Source organism: Colias eurytheme, chromosome 23 (genome assembly GCF_061535395.1).
Source record: "Colias eurytheme isolate Ceu_HAF_F1 chromosome 23, ilColEury1 Martin Lab GWU primary, whole genome shotgun sequence".
Lineage (NCBI taxonomy): Eukaryota > Metazoa > Arthropoda > Insecta > Lepidoptera > Pieridae > Colias > Colias eurytheme.
In genome coordinates this window covers 6,399,242-6,421,759 of record NC_143002.1, presented here as the reverse complement: position 1 = coordinate 6,421,759, position 22,518 = coordinate 6,399,242, and the positions used below count along the sequence as shown (strand labels likewise).

The window sequence follows — 22,518 nt, the reverse complement described above, 5'->3', positions numbered from 1 at the left end:
TTGAAAATTTGTGTAAAATAAATTGAAAACAAATAATTTCGAATGTATTTATTAAAATTGTCATTATAGAAAATACATAGAAGGAATTTTTAATTTTAATATTCTTCTATTTTCAATTATCTACGTAGATTTTTAATGAAAAAAAACTTAATTAGCCAACATGGGATTAATATTTTTATGAAAAAAAGCCCATAAAATCATTTTCTTAATACCTACATGATACTTCAGAAAATTGTATTTAATTGTAATAAAAATACACATTTAATAACAGCTTATAAAATCAATATTTAAAGATAGTTAAAATGTATTTCAGTTCAAATGAAAATAAACATTTCCAAATATCCAATAAATTTTCATGAAGAAAAAAAAATTCTTACATCATTTATGAAAAAAAAATCTTACAAAACGCCATAAATAGCCTATGAATAGATGTTGATGATGATTACATTTATATTAAAAGCCAGCATTCGAAAGTGTTATCAACAGATTATAAATAGCACTGAATAAAAAGTATTCATAGAGTTAAGTGACTAGTTTAAGTGGTCTTCTGCACTAAGTTTTATGATATTTTTTATATTTAAAATTTTAAAATTTAATTATGGACAGTGGGTGTCGTGTTTTCTTTAGATTTTTTGTTACAAAAAAATCTTCTGAACACTTAAATTTTGGTCTAGTTGTGATAGTAAAAAATATTCTTATGTTAAAAATAAATCATGAAATTAAACTAGATCAACGAATATTTTTTTGTAGTTTTTTTTTGCTTTCAAATTTTACTGCACATAAAATTATTGTAACATATTAAAATAATAAATATTTAGATGCAGATTTGATGCCTTCTCGTTTTAAAATACACACAAATTAAATTATGAGTTGTACCTAACTGTGTTCAATTTAATATTTTTGTTAATTTGATATCTAACCATAATATTATAACAACGAAAATTTATATTTAAAAAAATCTGAACTCACCATAAAAATGCAGGTACATTTAATTTTTTCTACTAAAGTCCAGTCATAGCTGAGTTACTAAGTAGCTACTACAACAAAAAAAATACTACATTATTACTAAATACTCATTACTTTAGTAAAAACAAATAATAGGAAGATATAGTCGTCATACTTAACAGGCCGTTACTTAATATTCAAGGTTAGCTTGGTTAGCTAAACGTCAAGGCAAAACTTGTATGCTATTCACAAATTAAACAAGTACATAGATAATTTATCTTACTGGCCTTTGCATATTATTAAAATACATAACTACTTATATGGTAAAAAATTCGTTAAGAACGGGTAGTAACTAGTAATTGCTATGGTAATTTTTTTTTCGATTATTTCAATATGAAGTATCTTTGTGCAAATTTTTTGAATAAATATAACTGTCTCCTTCTTTCCCTCTCAATAATATGATTGAGGCTTTTGAAGAACGTTTATTTTAGAAAAAAAATATACTTTAAAATCATAAGACTTATTTTTTACTAAGTAAGCTAAAGTAGGTAGAGTTATCATAAATATTAGCATTCCTACAATATCGTTAACAAGTTATCACATACGGAGATATAAACAACATGCCATAAAAGAACAAACTAACAAGATTAATTCCTATTTAGCTCTAAGTTCATTACTAACTCGAATGAGTGTAAAAATACATTTTAACTTAACAAATAACCGGTTCAAACATGGAAAAAAAATAACGGTCAAGTCTAATTGGCTGCGATAACCTAATAATGTTTGCCGCCATTTTTCTAATTCTGTTCCTTATCGTTGACAGCCCACCAATGGGAAGCGACCTGTCAAACTGACAGCTACGTATTATACTTTTTTTTCACAAAGCTTTATTAACGGCCAGTGTGAATATTCCCTCCAAAGAGTCTTGTTGATACTTCAAACGAACTATGCATATAATTTATGTGAACAAAATGCGGTCGGCGCGCCCGTTTTTTGTTTATCTAACCAATAGAAGGGTTAGAACCGGTTCAATAGAATTATAAATTAAATAGAATCATAGATTTTACAATAGCGAGGAAGTAATTCACCATCTGTTTAGAGCTCGCTATGTCGCTTGAAACACGGCAGCTGTTAGTGCGCTCCCATTATTTGAACTTGGAACGTAAAAAAAACTGGCCACACATAATTTACCGCTCGCCAAATGGTGGGGTTCACATTCTAATTCTAAACTCGCGGCCTCGACCAATGGCGGCCGAGGACGAGTCAACATGGCGGTCGTGAGAACCGGTTAATGGGCCGTTTGAATTTAGAATAGTATTTTTATTAATGCGTTCGTAACGTCAAGAACAATTGGCGTCTTTTTTTTCTAATTTATTATGCAGCCGTCGAATCGGCCAGCTCTATGTAGGTAGAGGTAATTTACATAAGTTATCTAACTGTTTTATTGATTGCCCCGATGTGTACGAAGCAGCAAAGCTAATTGCGCGATTCAGGTTTATTTTTCCGTTATATTGCCTAGTGACAAGGCTGCGTTAATACCTGGAAGCGTTGAAATATTAAGTGTACAAGAATCGTGGGGCTCCTTGCTTCGTGTTTTTGGAATTTACATCTATTAAGTAGAAAACTTAAACTATCAGTATCAATTTTGAAATCCATAGACGATCCTACATATTATAATCATCAAACCGCTTGGTTGCCTGGCAGAGATCACTGCTTAGTGATAAGGCCGCCGATTGTATTACATCTTTCTTGTACCATATATTCTTTCTATTGTTTCCTATTATTTAGTGATTGTATTACAATAAAGTGTAATAAATAAATAAATAAAAATCATCATTCATTAAATTATTTCAAAGTTAATTTCCAAAGCCCAAACTTCTCATTGAATTTAATTCACATCGACTTTTAACGTCACAAAAACTGTATTCGTATTGTTGAATTGAAATTATTACCTTGAGGTAATTTTAGTATGAAATTAATAAAAAAACAACACCATTTTGAAATCGAAAATAATTATGATAAACGTCATATTTCCTTATTAGGGCAACAATTAATTTCGAAGTAAGCGGAAAATTCAAAGATCACGACAGGAAAATCGGTTCTAACTGAACGTTCTACATCCGTGAGAATGCTATTTGTGAGATAAATATTAAATAAATACATTGTTAATAATGAATATTATTTGCTCTATTTCTCAGGGACTTGAATCTTTTTATAATAAAAGATTAACTTGATAGAATTATTATATTTGTAATGAAATTAAGGACCATTTTTCATATTGACTATTTAGTGAAATAAGGGAACTTAAATCTAAATATGGTTAGTCACAGGACAAGATTTTTTAGGTTTGATTCTATACTAGTATATAAAAAGCAGGAGCATTTTGACTGAAACTGGGTATAGGTATTAATACTATATTATGATTATTAAAAAGGCCCATATCTTTCTATCACTTGGTCCACCAATTAGGCTTAAAACATCAACAAATTTTATGTAGGTACCTACTTATACCTAAAGGAAAATTTATATCTAGGTAAATATAAAAAATGTTAAAATCGGTAGACAGACAAAAATATGAATTCATTTTGTATTAACATTACAAAAAAAATCATTTCATTTTTCATTACTATTGCAAATTACATACCTATAGGTCGTACCTACTTTATCTTTATAGTAATTAGAAATAAAAACCTAAGCAGATACCTACTTAGTTATGATTTGGCAGAATTTGATGAGACCTTATACGAAGATTATAATTAAAACTCAAACATTAATTAATTCAAATGTTATATTTTATAAGCGCTTAAATAAAAGGTTCATCTTTGTCTTAATGTAGCAATAGATCGATACATAAATGTCATCAATTTCGACGAATATTGCCATTATAATGATTGATTTCTAGAAAGAAAGGAAAAAACAAACAATAATAACCCAATTATAGAGAAGAATAATTATAATTATTTACATTAACATCATTAATGCAATTATTGCCCGAATTTTCGCAATTTATTGTGTTTTGACACGTTTATCGATTTAAAGGTTATTTTTAATTGCACGCAATTTATGAATGAAAAATGTCGAACTGTTAAAATTTTTACGAGTATCAAAATAAATAACTTCCCAATTTAAATTACTTGAGAACCTTGTGAGTACAGATTAACATTCATACGGTATTTTAATTATTAATCAATGCCTTAATGAACTAATATGTTATTTCCTTCATAAATCGTTATTTTTTGTGTTTTATATAAAACTAGCTGTCCCGATAAACGTTGTTCTGCGTTACTCTTTTCACTTAGGGGTATGAAAAATAGATGTTGGCCGAATCTGAGGCCAGCTACCCGATAGGTATGCACGGAAACATGAGAATCGGTCCAGCCGTTTTGGAGGGGCATGATGACTAACATTGTGACATGGGAATTTTATATATTAGATTTATAGGTTTAATACAAATGTCGCATTATTAATTGAGTAGTTTTTAAAATATAAATGCTAAAAAATAATGTAGAACCTTCTTGAAGAAATGTGTAGGAGTTATTTATCGTCCCACATCAAATTTCTTCAGATAAACAACTCGTTTTAAAGAAATAAAAAGCATCGGTATTTTCTTGATAAATACAACATTCCGCCTACACGTTTGTAGATTCGATTCTTAAGCCCTTTTAAATCATAATTTAAAGGTTTAAAATCGTAAGAAACCTTTAGATATTATTAAATGAACAACAAGAATCCTTACAAGTTTACTTTAAAAAACTTAACTTTCAAGAAATCCTACGCGTTATAAAACTATTATTTAGCCATAACCTTCAAAGACTCTACTAAATTAAAAGCTCTTTTGAAGTATAATAAAACTACTGAATTACATAAGTCTAGAATTTGAAATTATTCTAAGAAACACCTTTTAATGCAGCTAATTAAGTAGGTAATAAAACAAAAAAAAACAAATTTATTTGCTCTATTGAAATGGAAAGAAAATCATCCGATTGAAAAATTTTCCCCGCCTCATACAAAAAATATATCTCATAATTCAACAAAAATGTAAATTTTCAGAAGACGAAATTTAAATGGTCCTAGAGACAAAATATCTACGTCTAAGTACAGTAGGTATAACAGACAGCTCGTCATATAATTGTTATATTATTCTTGTTAATTTATAATGAAATCTATCAATTATACAGAATATAAGAAATGTATAATCTCCATACACCAAGAGGTAGTAAGAAACGACTTCAAATGGAAAACTATGTATTTTGAAAATATACATATGGAGCCATAGGAAAATCATTATTAAAATAACTCGTATATTATTTCAAGAAAAAATTAATGACGTCACACAACACCTGCAAACTACAAACTTGGTCTCAACAAATATAACTATTTTATTATTATTTTATTCATAGATTCCTTTAGATTCCGATAATTCAAGTTTTCTATCAAGGTGATTTTTTTCTATTAGTTTGCGATTAATTATGGTAATTAAACAGCGAAATAACGGATGCCACATAATACTTACCTAGATATTACGATATTCCATTTAAAATATACAACATGAATTGATAAAAAATAAAGTCTTGCCCATTAAACATTATTTGTTTTCGAATCCATGAGTAAACACCAAAATAAAATTTAGAACATTTTAACAAACATTTATGTATATTGTGTATTATCGTTTTGAAATGTATTTCTTATATATATGCATACACATTATATATTATTTAATTTTACGTCTTTGCTATACATTTAAGGCTAGGTATTTGCATCTATCAAGATTAACGTTAAGGATTATAATTATCGCATACGGATTTACGCATCACATTCTCAAAGTAGTCAATCATTATCCTTACTTAATCCTTACTAATATTATCCATATTTTTTGCTAATACTATAAAGAAAATGTGTTTATTTACTTCTCTTTCACGTCGCAAAGCAGAGATTTTATAGTAGGTATGATAGGAGGCTAGAGAGTGACATAGGCTACTTTTAATGCAGTGAAACTCATTCGGAGTTCCCATGGAAATTTCGGATCAAAAGTGTTCTATACAATCTTGTTACCTAATACTTGTATCCGTGAAACTTCAGGCGAAAAGTTGTCCATATTATAATCTCGTAACCTAGTATTATATTTACATAATACAATTTTCTTTTATTCCAGAGTCCCGCATCGGAATCGGATAGCAGTTCTGTGTCAGGCGCGAAGAGCCCCGCGGGGGGTCCGCCGCTGTTGCAACACCTCTTGCAACTGCAATTACAGGGTCAGAACCCCCAAGCGATAGCACAGGTAAATATCAAAAACTTACTCTAAAACTAACTACTTACCTTAAAAATGTTTGGTAAAGTTACTAGCTAAAGTTTAACAATAGGTAAGGGATGAATAAATTGAACATGACTAACATAATATGTATTATGGACGTTATAAAATTTGTTGTTAAGGCTTATACATGCGCTAATAACCTTGACCATACTTGACGGATCTCAAACCTCTCCCGCTGCACCTTCTTTTTTCCTCGCATTTTGTATTTAAAAAGATACCAATCAGTGAAACAAAAAATCCTCGTCAGGGATTGTTGTGTAACTGATAATTTATTAAACATAAAATTTTCAGAGCTCTAAGTCAGCAGGTTACGAAGTTTATAGAGTATTTGCGGAAAAATCGATGACCACGGCACATTTTTTTTCTAGAAATCTATTAACTTTGGAAAAAAGTCCTCGCGAGCAATTAAAGATCAAAGACCATCCTATTTTATATATTTTTTTCGGTATTGTGCTTTATGTTGTACCAGACTTTATAGAGGTTGAACATAGTCGAAATTGCCGGGTAACGCCTTAAATGTAAGTTGATAATACATAGGTATAATATGTAAATAGGTAGGTTCGTTCATGGTATGTATAGTTATGTCACTTACGTACGCTTCAAAATCTTTTTCCCTTGATTGAACGTTTTCCCTTGATTGAACTAAAATTCGGGCACTCATTTTTTGATAAAATCCTGCAGCTTTCAATGTAACTATAAGAAGGCAGGTTTTTTTCAAATAAAAGTAATAACAATTATTGTCTAGCATTTATTAAAATTAATAATTTCATCTATAAAGCACAAAGTAGTCTCTACTTTTAAGAAGAGCCTAGTAAGAGGTAATTTCGCAATACTATCTGGAATTTTCCATGAATCAAGTTTTAACAAAGGTCTACTTGAATAAAATTTACTTAAGATTTTAGTAATTTCCTTTATATTGACGTTTTAATCTGAATTATGCCAATTAGCCTAAGGCTGCATTCTTTTCCGCGATTTCTTTAAGCTTGGCAATTTAAATTAATTCATATTTATTTAATAAATTTAACAATTGTAATCATATGTACTAAGACAAACAAGTAAAATATGATCAGAGTCTCGTAGCGAATGTTTAAAACTGAAACCTAGTTATTTATCACTACATAGTATAAAACAAAGTCGCTTTCTCTGTCCCTATGTCCCTTTGTATGCTTAAATCTTTAAAACTACGCAACGGATTTTGATGCGGTTTTTTTTTAATAGATAGAGTGATTCAAGAGGAAGGTTTTAGTATATAATTTATTAGGTTTTAGACAAAGAGGGCGAAGCCGCGGGCGGTAAGCTAGTATCCAATATTTTGTTAGAAACCTAAAGATAATGTCTCCTATTGAAGCACTAAGAGACGAATACCATATCACCTAAGGGAATACGACCATCTATAGCTAAAATATACGGTATAACTGAGGACATAGCTATTACTATTTTTAATATACCCGTTTATTTCCGTCTTCTATCCACATAAACACATAAAGCACAGTACTCTTTCTTCCCGCCTATCCAATCCCCACAAAGTCTTCTTTGTCGATGGAATCTCTAACTCTCTTAAGAAATAATAATTCTTTACAATTTCAAACAGTATCTAAACTCGTATAATTATAACGTACGCGTAAGCACACCTTAGAAACACGGTTCTAATAGGAACCTCCCTGTATGGGGGAAAATAAAAAGCATGGTGTTTACCATTTCTAGGTCAATGGGGGCCTTAGATGACGTCAAAGCGAAATACATAGTTTTTAAGGGGTAACAGTCATCAAGGAATAAGTGAATAAGCGTTTATCTATTCAACTGTATGATAATCGTGACGAGGACTGTTGCTTTAAAGGGGTTTCGAGATGGAATACTTTATTACGCGGTTTTATTTCTTGTAAAGTTTTTTACTTACTCTACTTAGTTTTTTACTTTACTTACTCCATTTGAGCTATGGATGGTTGGTGGTTAATGTTAATGTTACATACGCATTTATTGGAACATTAAGTTTGTTGGGAACATTATTTTTCCCTTATTTTTTCTGATCGATTTCAATTGCTTCCAGTATTTGATTCTTTAATCAACGTTTATTATTTGTAACTTGTTCGGATTCATAAGCATCATCATACTTAACTGAATCTAAAAGTTCATTTGCCACCTTCCAAAACTCTTCTTTTCAAAGCTAGATATAGGTACTATTCGCTGGTCAATAACTTGAGTTACAAATTGTGACAACTAATAATACTTTTTTTCCATATGCCTGCAGACAAATTTCTATGGAATTTAATAAAATATATCGATATTCCCAACAAGCTAGTAAATATAAATAAATATGTCAGGGCATTATTCACACACGGCACGATCTGATTCCATATTAAGTTTTTCGCCTCTGTTATGGAAAACAAATGGCTGATAAACATACATATATAATTTTAAATATATATACTAACATAGGTAATTAACATCCAGACATATCACACACACAGAGCTAACATCGATATTCATCACACAAATATTTGCCCTGGGTGGGAATAGTGGTAGAAATGGGAATCGAACCCACTATCTCTGGCTTCGAAGGCAGGGTCACTACTATCTAAGCCGACCTGTCAGTCAATATATAGGATTTTAACACTAGATATAATCTACATAAGACACGCATTAGTTTCAACAGATGCTGGCAGCGCTTGCAGCGCTTGGCACGGGGCTGGTGCAGCCGGCGCTGCCGCAGGCGTGGATGATGCAGCGGCTGGCGGCGGCTAGACCGCTTGATGGGTGAGTGATGAACACAATTTTTATATTATTATGTATGGACGTTGCAATAATTGTCATTTTTGTTGCTAAAAACTGTAGGTCCACCTACAGATTTTCCTGAAAATAAATTTTATATCGTAGTACTTTTGAACGAATATTTAAAATAACCGTTAGTTAACGTTCAATAAATAAGTTTAAAAAGCTCCGTAATCCGTAGGAGGGCTCAGTAATCTTAAATCTTAATGAAATACGTGTGACCTAATTGCTTTGATGCGGTTGCATTTGAAATTTTAAACTATTAATAGCATTTAAGCTGACATATCTGAATTTTTTAAAGTTAAATACTTTTTTCTTCGATTAGTGGCGAAAAGATATAGTTTGAAAAGCTTTTTATTAAACTGTACTAATCTTTGGATATCTTATATATAAAAACTAGCGGTCCGCCCCGGCTTCGCCCGTGGTACATATGAAAAATAGATGTTAGCCGATTCTCAGACTTACCCGATATGCACAGAAAATTTCATGAGAATCGGTCCACCCGTTTCGGAGGAGTATGCAGACTAACATTGTGACACGAGAATCTTATATATAAAAATGAATCTCAAAATGTGTTGGTAAGCGCATAACTCGAGAACGGGTGGACCGATTTCGATAATTCTTTTTTTATTATATTCCTTGAAGTACGAGGATGGTTTTTATGTAGAGAAAACGTAAATATGTACCACGGGCGAAGCCGGGGCGGACCGCTAGTATCATAATATAGCTAAGATCATATAAAATATTACCTTCTTAGGTATATTAAAGTATCAACTGCAGTCTATGGGAAATTCAAATTAATATAAATGTTATTAAACAAAAGTCTTGTAGTTACCAAATTCTTATTCCATACATTTACTCATTATTTTGCAACATGAATTCAATTCAAATTAGAACAGACGTTATTAATTATTAATAATAATAGTTAAAAAAAACTAAAAAACACGCTTTTAGTTCGGTTTTCTATAAAACGCGTGTTTTTTATTTTTTTTTAACTATTATTTATTTTATCAAATTAGTGTATTGTCATCGGTCCTAAATAAATTTACAAAGTTTGAACGAAATCTGGCCGTTTAAAGTGGGTCAAAATCGCGCCCAAAGAAGTCGGTTACAAACATACAGGTGAAGCTAATATAAAGCGTGTAAAAATGGTATTCATCACATGAAGAATTAGTTGCTAATGTAATGTTTAAGCTAATCAATTTAATATAGAGTTGAATATACAGTTTCAATGTAGTAAATCACTATTGACTTAGTGTAAGGTCTTATACTATATCGAGTATCAAAGCAGAGGCGGCTCGTGACAAAATTTTATGGGTGTTCACTTGAAATAAAACACTGAAAATACATGGTGTAAAGCAGTACATTTATCAAAAAAAATTACTTATAAAGGAAATACATACGTCTTTCTTTTTGGTGTGCAAAAATATCTATAACTTAAAGCGACAAGACATTCGTAAATGTCTGTTGTTGCTTTCATCACAACCACACAATCACGGTGTTTTCACATAATATTGTTCGGATTTAAACACACGCGTATAATCGTATATGTTTTCGTTTTTGTCGTACATTTTTGTGTAAGGTCAAGTTCAGGCCGTGGCAGTCCCTTAGCTTTCAAATCAAGCCGAATTTGTAACGTTTTAACACACTTTTTAATGAACGCCACATTATAATTGTTCATTTTCACACTCACAAGTAATACTTACTGATAACTACAGACTATTTCAACACGTATCTTATGATTTTAATTAGAAAATACCCGAATTTGTATTCGCGCGCGTGCATTGAAGTTGACTCGAGAGTCGAGTGTTTGTCTATAATATAGAGAGTGCCAGAGTGGCAACATCGCTGTCCTGTGTACGGGCGCCCAGGCGCGGCGGTAAAAACGAACCGGCAACGTTTGCGGGAGCGCGGCGCTCCGAATTTTGCTATTTTTCCATAGAAAATCTTCTGTTTCACGCGCGCAGGGCACTGGCAAACCCTCTCTTTCACTCCTATTGGATTTCGTATTAGGAAATGTACTAAATATTTTTTCATTGGAGCGCAATCGTGAGCGCACCGCTTCGCGCGTTACTGTATAATACAGTATTATTCAGGTGTATGGAATGATGGAATGATGATATATTCATTGGTATTGACAGTAGTTTTTTACGATTACGATTGATTTTAAATATTAATAATTAATATTAATAATGAAATTAAGGAGTATGATTTTATTATAATTATTTATGGGAGTTCACTGCACCAGCGCTCTTTAGAGCGAGCCGCCTCTGTATCAAAGGCTCTCTAGCAAACATTAATAAGGATAAACAGCTTTTGATTTATAATTCAGCAATTGATAGACAAAATTGTTAAATCGATAGACCCTTCTAATGACATTGAAATGTTATGTTGTTTATTTAACGACTGAGACGAAGAATTCATCTTTGATAATATTATTAAAGCATTTTTTATGTGTACAGTTCGTAGTAGTAGGTAATATTTTATCTAGGTACTTACATAATTATCTTGATTTAAATATTATTATTTTATGATATTCCTTTAAGTATAGATATAACATAAAGAAAAGCTTGGTTTCTATAATAAAAGCAAGAAAAATAAGAGATACACAATTTTATTATCCCCGAAAAATTATTTCAGTGATATGAGCATCTAATCTAAGCACATAGATAACATACTTATGAATAGTTATTTTCGATAGGGACAAGGGATTTTACATTCTTAGATAAGAGTGGATTCAGTGGAAAATGAGTATCTAACGTCAAAACTTGTTTACTCTGAAATCATTCTATGAAAATCGCAATTTACACCTACAAACACATCAATATAAACATGCGCATGCTACTACCGAAGAATACACCGTATTTAGTTGGACTAAGGTACATTTTGCGGTGCTAAATGATAAATAAACTTGTACATAAAGATGAATCCTTGAGACGAACGTTGGTTATTCAATACGGAACTGATTTTGCAAGGTTTTGCTTACTTTGGTTAAAAACTTGATTCTAATCTTACATTATCCATAACGAGGTTGTGTACGAATCTTCTAGAAATATTAATTATGACGGAAGGATAATTTAATATAAGTAAATATTAAAATATGATGCTTCTGTAGGTATTCATTGTTTTAAAATATCGTTTTTTTTAACAAATTGATCAATAAACTTTACAAAATGCACAATAAATTGGTATTTCTTGTATGCAAAATCTCAAAATATTCACCTAGTTTTAATTTTCGATACAACAAATACTTGTCATAAATTGCATTGCATTCATATGAACCCCAATACATATTTAAACAGTTTATTTGATTAAATTATAATGCCAAAGGTAATGTTTTCGATTCAGTAACACTTGTCTCGCGATTTCTTCAAGTGAATTAAATGAAGTTAGATTTATTATAATCTTTAGTTATTGGTAAAGGTCAAATGTAGCTCTGACGTTTTGACTTGTAGCAATCTAGCAAACATTTAGATTGTGGAATATCAATTGGCATTAGCATTTGAAATACGCGCAATTAAAATGTACCTACCTGATAGTGTTTGTTTTAGAGTTTTTACGAGTATAGATAAGTGTATAGTTTGGTTTTCAAATTGTAAGTTTAGCAAGGACTAAGGATCAACACATTTTCAAAAGTAATACTTTGGTTTAGGAGTACCTACGTAGTATGTACCTGCATTGTTAAGAGTAGATTACATTTTGAGATACTTTACTACATTCCTCTATCTGTAAATACGATTGTCGAATCTCATCATAAATTTCATGATAGGTCGCTAAAAATCTTATTTAGAATGTGAGAGATGGAATGCTGATAAAGTTAAAGCCCTTACGGAGTCCCAATTTTTGTCCTTTACTTCTCTTTGAAAAACTCTGCTCTACAGACTACAACTATATATTATGTAACTAGCTGGTGCGTTGTGCGCGGGCTGCAAGCAGCCCGCGAGCCCCTTTTGCCCCTGGGTTGAAGCAATAGGGCAGTCATTAGAAAATGTGTTAGAATTCCAAGTCCATTTGTAATTTTCTGCTAACTGCGATTCCACAGTCAATCGGAAGTGCTTATAAATTCCCAATTCAAATATTTTCTATTTTGAAATGCTGTCGACCTTCGAGGGTGCGTGGTGCGCGGGCTGCAAGCAGCCCGCGAGCCTCTTTTGCCTCTGGGTTTAAGCAATAGGGCAGTCATTTGAAAATGCATTCGAATTTCCTGTCCATTTGTTACATCTGCTAACAGCGATTCTACAGTCAGTCGGTAATGCTTATAAATTCTTCATTCAAGTATTTTCCACTTCGGGAGGCTGCCCACCTTCGAGGGTGCGTGGTGCGCGGGCTGCAAGCAGCCCGCGAAGCATCCCAGGGCAGAAATCTTCAGTCAGTTGAAAATTCATAAAAATTCCCCGTCAATTTGTTAATATCTGCTAACAGCGATTCCACAGTCAATCGGAAGTGCTTATAAATTTCCCATTCAAATATTTTCTATTCCGGGGGGCTGTCTATACCTTCGAGGGTGCGTGGTGCGCGAGCTGCAAGCAGCTCGCGGCTCATCCCAGGGCAGAAATCTTCAGTCATTTGAAAATGCATTTGAATTTCCTGTCCATTTGTTACATCTGCTAACAGCGATTCTACAGTCAGTCGAAACTGTTTATAAATTACTTATTTTACTTATTCAAATATTGGTAAAATTCTTGAAACGTGATCCCCGAATTTCATCATTTTGAGGTGTCTAATCGATAGCGGGCAGTGACTTTTCATAATAAACTGTTAAAGAGTTTACTTAACAGGCTCGTCGCTTCGCTCCTCGCTACCTAACTATTTGAATATTTACGCCGGCCGCTGACGTGACTTGCTCGCTTCGCTCGCTTGGCTAGTGCGGTAGTTCAAAAGTAACGTAACTCGCTCGTCGCTTCGCTCCTCGCTACCTATTTGAATATTTACGCCGGCCGCTGACGTGACTTGCTCGCTTCGCTCGCTTGGCTAGTGCGGTAGTTCAAAAGTAACCTAACTCGCTCGTCGCTTCGCTCCTCGCTACTTCTTTGAGTATTTACGCCGGCCGCTGACGTGACTTGCTCGCTTCGCTCGCTTGGCTAGTGCGGTAGTTCAAAAGTTAACCTAACTGGCTCGTCGCTTCGCTCCTCGCTACCTATTTGAATATTTACGCCGGCCGCTGACGTGACTTGCTCGCTTCGCTCGCTTGGCTAGTGCGGTAGTTCAAAAGTAACCTAACTCGCTCGTCGCTTCGCTCCTCGCTACTTCTTTGAGTATTTACGCCGGCCGCTGACGTGACTTGCTCGCTTCGCTCGCTTGGCTAGTGCGGTAGTTCAAAAGTTAACCTAACTCGCTCGTCGCTTCGCTCCTCGCTACCTATTTGAATATTTACACCAGCCGCTGCCGTGATTCGCTCGCTTCGCTCGCTTGGCTCGTGCGGTAGTTCAAAAGTTAATAAATATTTTCTACTCCGGGAGGCTGTCGACCTTCGAGGTTGCGCGGTGCGCGGGCAGCAAGCAGCCCGCGGCGCCGTCTTTTGCCGTTGCTATTCAATTACCCTTCCTACTATGGAAATTTCCATACAAAATTTTCGAAAAAAAAAATTTCGCTTTTAACCAAAAAATTTTATATGCCTGGAAGCGGACCAGGTTTTGAAGCATTTTTTACTTCGGCGACCCCGATCTATCTGCCACCGGTTCAGAGAGCCGTTGAATTTCGTGGTGTATGGAAAATGGAAACCGAGGGTCGGAGAGAAATTCTGAGTATGCAGTTTTGTAAATCTGGCCGATCAGAGCATAGAAGTCAATTTTCAGACCGATCGTAAAGTAACCGGCGCCACCATCTTGCTTTGAAAAATTGTCAATTTTTGAAAAAAAAATTGCGTCCAATTTGAAATTTCTCGATTGCCCTGGTAGCACCCCATTTTCCTGATCATTTTTTAGTTCTACACCCCCCACCTATCTGTCGCCGTTTCGGAGAGCCGTCGAATTTCGCGTTGTATGAAACTCGGAAACCAGTGATGGAAACTCGATGATGAGTATGCCAACTTAATGTGCGGCTCGATTAAAGCCCCTGTGCCAAGTTTCAGCGCGATCGGACCAGCGATGGCCGTTTTAGCATTTGTATGGCGGCGGCCATTTTTTCCGCCATTTTGAATTTTTTTCACTATCTGTGGTAATTGCTCGAGGTCTACTACACATTTAGTTTGAGCACCCCAGATGTAGCTGCTACCGTTTGCGCGGGCCGTTGACCGTCTCCGCAGGCTGTGAGAAAGTTCAAGATATCGGATTTTTCTGGATATCCTGGGAGCTGGGCGAGTACGAACGTGGTGTGAGTGTGTTTCCGCGATGCGCCACCTCGTCTAAATTTACGTTTTTATGTTTGCGCCAAAAATGGGAAAATTCCAAAATCGAGCGTCCCACTATGGCTCCCTGGTAGCGTCCCAGGGTGGTGATCATTTTTAGTTCCGACACCCCCCACCCAACTCGCACCGTTTCCGCGGGCCGTTGGATTTTCCAATGTATGAAAGTCGGAAACGGGAGCCCGGAGCCACTCGAACGGGGCACCGATCGATTCGCCGGCTCGAACAGAGCACGTGTGCCAAATTTGAGACGTAAGGATTCATAAACGGCGATTTTGGCAAAGTACGGCGGCCATCTTGTTTTCGCGAAAATCGCCATTTTTCCACCACCCCTGGTAATCGCCACCAGTTCCGAGCATTTTTTGTTCCGACACCCCCCCTCCAGGTGGCACCGTTTCTGCGCACCACCAGGGGTCCACTCGGTATTCGAAGGTGATCGAGATCGCTATATTTTTCCTCTGGTCACTCGGCGCACCTCTACACGATCACGTCGTTATCCCCCCCACTTTCCGCGTAGTTTCCGAGAAAACCGATGTCAGTCAGTGAGTGGTAGTGTAGCTTTATATATATACTAGCTGGTGCGTTGTGCGCGGGCTGCAAGCAGCCCGCGAGCCCCTTTTGCCCCTGGGTTGAAGCAATAGGGCAGTCATTTGAAAATGCATTCGAATTTTCTGTCCATTTGTTACATCTGCTAACAGCGAATCTACAGTCAGTCGGTAATGCTTATAAATTCCCCATTCAAGTATTTTCCACTCCGGGAGGCTGTCCACCTTCGAGGGAGCGTGGTGCGGAAGCATCCCAGGGCAGAAATCTTCAGTCATTTGAAAATGCATTAAAATTTCCCGTCAATTTGTTATTATCTGCTAACAGCGATTCCACAGTCAATCGGAAGTGCTTATAAATTTCCCATTCAAATATTTTCTATTCCGGGGGGCTGTCCACCTTCGAGGGTGCGTGGTGCGCGAGCTGCAAGCAGCTCGCGGCTCATCCCAGGGCAGAAATCTTCAAGTCGTTTGAAAATGCATTCGAATTTCCTGTCCATTTGTTACATCTGCTAACAGCGATTCTACAGTCAGTCGAAACTGCTTATAAATTACTTATTCAAATATTGGTTAAATTTTTGAAAAGTGATCCCGAATTTCATTTATTTGAGGTGTCTTATCAATAGCGGTGACTTTTCATAATAAACTGTTCAGGACAATAAATGTGTGAAGATGTATAAAACATATTGAAAACTTCAAGTCTTTTTAGTAGCGTCGTTCAAAATCAAATTCATTATGCTTTCGGCACTAAAAATATCTAAATGCAAGGCCATAGGACTACAGTCAAAGGGTGTATCGAATAAGATATCGTTACACTATAAAAATAACTACTTTAGAAAAACCGACTTCAAAAACGGAAAAGTAAAAAATAATTAATTACTACATAATATTATTTAGTTGTGTTATTCACTATATAGGTTTGAAGTCGGTGCCAAGCACTAAGCACTTATTAAACTACGCTATTTCTTGATACAAGAACTACGATTATTTCGATACAAGAACTACCTACTTGCAATTCAATTACATTATTCGCAACATTGGCTATTTTCGATATAAAAACTACACTACTCTTGGTGTAAGTCCTACGCTTATAAATCATCTCATTCACTCAATAAATGTGTGAAGATGTGTATATTATTACGTATTGAAAACTTCATTAGTAGCTTCGTTTAAAATCAAATTCAGTATGCTTTCGGCACTAAAAATAAGAACCTACTTTTCCGTTTTTGAAGTCGGTTTTTTTAATGTAGTCTTAATAGTTTTTAACCTACGTAGTTTTTTTGTTTGACTGGGAATCGCTCTAAAGTCGCTTCTGTTCAAGAGTTTACTTAACACGCTCGTCGCTTCGCTCCTCGCTACCTATTTGAATATTTACGCCGGCCGCTGACGTGAATTGCTCGCTTCGCTCGCTTGGCTAGTGCGGTAGTTCAAAAGTTAACCTAACTCGCTCGTCGCTTCGCTCCTCGCTACTTCTTTGAATATTTACGCCGGCCGCTGACGTGACTGGCTCGCTTCGCTCGCTTGGCTAGTGCGGTAGTTCAAAAGTTAACCTAACTCGCTCGTCGCTTCGCTCCTCGCTACTTCTTTGAATGTTTACGCCGGCCGCGGACGTGACTTGCTCGCTTGGCTAGTGCAGTAGTTTAAAAGTTAACCTAACTCGCTCGTCGCTTCGCTCCTCGCTACTTCTTTGAATATTTACGCCGGCCGCTGACGTGACTGGCTCGCTTCGCTCGCTTGGCTAGTGCGGTAGTTCAAAAGTTAACCTAACTCGCTCGTCGCTTCGCTCCTCGCTACCAATTTGAATATTTACGCCAGCCGCTGCCGTGATTCGCTCGCTTCGCTCGCTTGGCTCGTGCGGTAGTTCAAAAGTTAATAAATATTTTCTACTCCGGGAGACTGTCGACCTTCGAGGTTGCGCGGTGCGCGGGCAGCAAGCAGCCCGCGGCGCCGTCTTTTGCTATTGCTATGCGATTACCCTTCCTACTATGGAAATTTCCATACAAAATTTTCGAAAAAAAAAAATTTCGCTTTTTACCAAAAATTTTTATATGCCTGGAAGCGGACCAGGTTTTGAAGCATTTTTTACTTCGGCGACCCCGACCTACCTGCCACCGGTTCAGAGAGCCGTTGAATTTCGTGATGTATGGAAAATGGAAACCGGGGGTCGGAGAGAAATTCTGAGTTTGCAGTTTTGTAAATATGGCCGATTAGAGCACAGAAGTCAATTTTCAGACCGATCGTAAAGTAACCGGCGCCATCATCTTGCTTTGAAAAATTGGCCATTTTTGAAAAAAAAATGGCGTCCAATTTGAAATTTCTCCATTGCCCTGGTAGCGCCCCATCTTCCTGATCATTTTTTAGTTCTACACCCCCCACCTATCTCGCGCCGTTTCGGAGAGCCGTCGAATTTCGCGTTGTATGAAACTCGGAAACCAGCGGTGGAAATTCAATTATGAGTATCCCAACTTAATGTGCGGCTCGATTAAAGCCCCTGTGCCAAGTTTCAGCGCGATCGGCTCAGCAATGGCCGTTTTAGAATTTGTATGGCGGCGGCCATTTTTTCCGCCATTTTGAATTTTTTTCACTATCTGTGGTAATTGCTCGAGGTCTACTCCAAGTTTAGTTCGAGCACCCCAGATGTAGCTGCTACCGTTTGCGCGGGCCGTTGACCGTCTTCGAGAGATGAGGGAAAGTTTAAGATTTCGTATTTTTCTGGATATCCTGGGAGCTGGGCAAGTACGAATGCATCATTGGTGTATTTCTCCGTTGCGCCACCTCGTCTAAATTTACGTTTTTATGTTTGCGCCAAAAATGGAAAAAATCCAAAATCGAGCGTCCCACTATGGCTCCCTGGTAGCGTCCCAGGGTGGTGATCATTTTTAGTTCCGGGACCCCCCACCCAACTCGCACCGTTTCCGCGGGCCGTTGGATTTTACGTTGTATGGAAGTTGGAAACTGGGGCCCGGAGCTACTCGAACGGGGCACCGATCGATTCGCCGGCTCGAACAGAGCACGTGTGCCAAATTTGAGACGTAAGGATTCATAAACGGCGATTTTGGCAAAGTACGGCGGCCATCTTGTTTTCGCGAAAATCCCCATTTTTCCACCACCCCTGGTAATCGCCACCAGTTCCGAGCATTTTTTGTTCAGACACCCCCCCTCCAGGTACCACCGTTTTTGCGCACCTCCAGGGGTCCACTCTCTTGTCCAGGGTGTTGGAGATGTCAATATTTTTCCGGTGGTCACTGGGAGCACCTCTACACGTCCACGTCGAAATCCCCCCAACTTTCCCCGTAGTTTCCGAGAAACCCGATGTCAATCAGTCAGTCAGTGGTAGTGTAGCTTTATATATTATAATAACTAGCTGGTGCGTTGTGCGCGGGCTGCAAGCAGCCCGCGAGCTTCCGTGTGCTCCAAGAGTTTTAACAAACGATGTTGTTTTTTTTATCTATAATTATTCTAGCTATCATCAGCTCTTGGACTATAGCAATATAATTTCTAATTTTTATTTTGTCAGAAAAAAAAGTCCAAGACAACACTTACTCAATTAAACAAACAAGTACTTAATCGCAATTCATCGTTTCATAATCATAAAAAAAAATATATAACTAACTATATAGGGTATATTATGACAAAAAACGCTAAGAGATCATTGATGTAAAAAAAATACACCGAAATTGTATGTTTTTTCTATTATAATCATTATACAATTATACATGTTTCAACAACAAAATGTAATTGGCAATGTAATTTGTGTATTTTTGTTGTATGTACATACTTATAGTTGTACCAACTAAAAAGAAAATAGCAACCTGACACATTTTTTAACTTAAATATATGTAATACCTGTATATTTATACTGTGTTACATCAATCTTTAATATTGTTATTATGATATATGATATATTATATATTGAAGAATAATAATTGAAAAAATAATGTTTAAAAATCTTACACCACCATACTTCATAATTTGATCGATATTCATTAATCATAATATATGTACTATGTACTACCCTATTTTTCTTATTTAATTAAAAGTATAAAAAAGCGAAATATAAGAAAAAATAAATAAATCAATGTTCAGTTTTCGAGCAGCCTAGTCTTTAAATATATTAAACATTATAATACAAAATTTAAACATCACTAATTTCTCTTTCAGTTTTGAAACGACTTCGATAATATAGAAAGTGATTGTTTTTAACAGAAGCAATAATGAAAATAGAAGATTGAAATTATTTAATGAAAAAGTGATCTCGGCAAAACGTGTTTTTAAAAGATACAATACAAAATTAGATACCTAAATAATGTGTTTTAATTTCATTGAACATATTCATATACCTACAAATAATGATTACCTCTTGTCTTGTTTAAAAACTAACAAAAAACTGAATTATATAAACAAGTACTCCTGTGGAGTGTAACTGATATTAAAATTAAATGTTAAGTAGGTAGGTAGTTCGTTATGTAAAACCTCGAAATAATAGTTTGTTATCGTTATTTTTTCTTATCTAGTTACATTAAATTGACTTTGTTGATTTTTAATTGAAGTTGTATTCTCAATATTTCTAGTCCCTTAGGTATTTTAGTAATTTAGCTGCAAGCCAATAGGTAATTTAAATAGTAGTTAGGACCATTAATATTACTTAGTTAAAAATCTTAAAATTTTCATTTGTCAATATCATTCATCAGTGTTTTTTCTATCATTTATCAGTGTTTTTTAATTCTATCATTTTATAATCCTCGTAGTGCCTTTTTTAATTTATGTACCTACTGAATTAGGTGTTAGGAAGATATACCTAAGTTTATTATAAAAAAATAAAAATATAGTTATTTATATCAGTTCCATCTGTCGGTTTGCAATGATTAATTTGTTAAGTTCTTCATACACTGTTTATTGAATCGAACATGTGAATAATGATTTTAGTAGTTCATTTCTATGTGTTTCTATGGCATACTTAGATCATTAAGTAAATGGCATAAGAAAAAGCTAATTTTAAGTAGGTAATAAGTACTAAACATTGTCTTGTGTGATATAGATGATAGGCAATTTATCTAATCAAAACTTTAATTATTTCAATAATAAAACAGCTATCTTCATAGATTATTTACATATTATATCAAAATTTAGTTTCATAAAATCAATAATAATAATTATTTTTGAATTGCGAATAAAACAACAATAATTGAAACTAAAATGGTTTTATTAACATGACTATATTATTCAACTAATGGTAACAGTAATACATTTTTTCATACAACTTAAATAAAATCTATACATAAAAAAAACGTAGGAAAATACACTTGAATATTTTTTGGGTGCGATTTACAAAATAATAATCGAAGCAAAAAATATGCTACCCCGGGCTAGACGTAAACAGTAGTGCATGGATAAACTTAAAATTTTGAATAAATATTATAAAAACAGGTCGGATCAACATATTAAAGGCTAAACATATAATATAACATCTTGCTAAGACCAATAGGAGCGTAACAATGCGGATAAAGCCACGGAGCACGATGGTGGTCTGTTTCGTGCTTTCACGTGTTTCTTCTTAGTGACGCTGCTTTGAGCACCTGGCGCGTCTGGCTGAAATTGTTTAAAATATGAATACATGTTTTTGTTATCCTTTTTCACATGCATGAGTATGAGTATCAATCAAAAATCAAGAATAGTCCATAATAAAGATTAGATTGAAATTCAATTTATGAATAGATATATATATATGAATTCTTGAAAGTCACAACTTTGGTTTTTAACAGCGATGTTTATTATAAAACTTATTGTTTGTGACGAGAGTTTTATAGAGATTTTAATGTATTTTACAACAAATATAGTTAATAGTATAAATTTATAAAAAAATATATTTTGTTCTAATAGTAACAGAGGTTGCATTGAGGAAACTATTTTTGATCAATACTTTATGTAGTTTGATCGTTTCATAAACAAAAATTAGGCCAAAAATATAATTAACATACTTAACTGGTGATTCCATTTTGTACTGATACAAAGCCTGTTTTATATATGTACAATATTTTGACTTCAATTATTCCTTTTATTGGTTGTGTCATTCCTCCTCCTGATGAAACTGTCTTTATGTTATAGAGTAATTTATGGCATTTCTGAAAAAAAAATCCACATTTAATGAAAACCTTCAATTTGTCAAAACTAAATCAAATAATTGGGACCACCACATTGCAGGCAGCTTTCAAATAAAAAAAAGAATTCTCAAAATCGGTTTTCTCAGTGAAAAATTATGATGTAACAACGCGAAAAAGAGAATAAGTCCAATTTCGAAGTCGATTAAAATGTAAATTTAATCATGATGTGTTATTTATTACATTTATGCAGTTTAAATGTTTCACAAACAGGAATTAGGTCAATAAATATATTATTTACTTAACTTGATATTTTTTCTCATCAAAACTTTATATGTAATGTAAAATATTTTGCCCTCAAGTCCTTTTATTGGTAAAATAAGTAGTATCTTTCTTCCTATGGATGAAACTGGTCTTTTATATTTTCCTATTTCTACTGGGAATCAATTGTGGCGTTTCTGAAAAAAAAAAAAATTTATAAAATATTTGATTATCCTCAATTTTTATCAC

At 34.6% G+C, this 22,518-nt stretch overlaps 2 protein-coding genes and 1 long non-coding RNA gene across 4 annotated transcripts in view; 1 reads left to right on the top strand and 2 right to left on the bottom strand.

Annotated features, from left to right (window-relative positions):
• The window catches only part of LOC149898356 (uncharacterized), a 313,253-nt gene that overhangs the window by 212,710 nt on the left and 78,025 nt on the right, over positions 1-22,518 (bottom strand). The window lies entirely within an intron of this gene.
• Positions 1-22,518, top strand: part of Eip93F (Ecdysone-induced protein 93F) — a 213,458-nt gene that overhangs the window by 146,781 nt on the left and 44,159 nt on the right. Inside the window, exons 4-5 of the mRNA XM_090115284.1 lie at positions 6,098-6,223; positions 8,901-9,010. Of these exons, the coding sequence (XP_089971410.1) occupies positions 6,098-6,223; positions 8,901-9,010 (236 nt within the window). The remainder of the gene's footprint in view (positions 1-6,097; positions 6,224-8,900; positions 9,011-22,518) is intronic.
• Positions 21,096-22,501, bottom strand: LOC149898360 (uncharacterized). 2 transcript variants are annotated; one of them, XR_016458096.1, is made up of 2 exons: positions 21,889-22,501; positions 21,096-21,499 (listed from the first exon to the last, which is right to left on the bottom strand). It is a non-coding gene; the product is annotated as an uncharacterized LOC149898360 (long non-coding RNA). The 2 variants fall into 2 exon arrangements; XR_016458097.1 differs by having other exon boundaries at positions 21,096-21,495.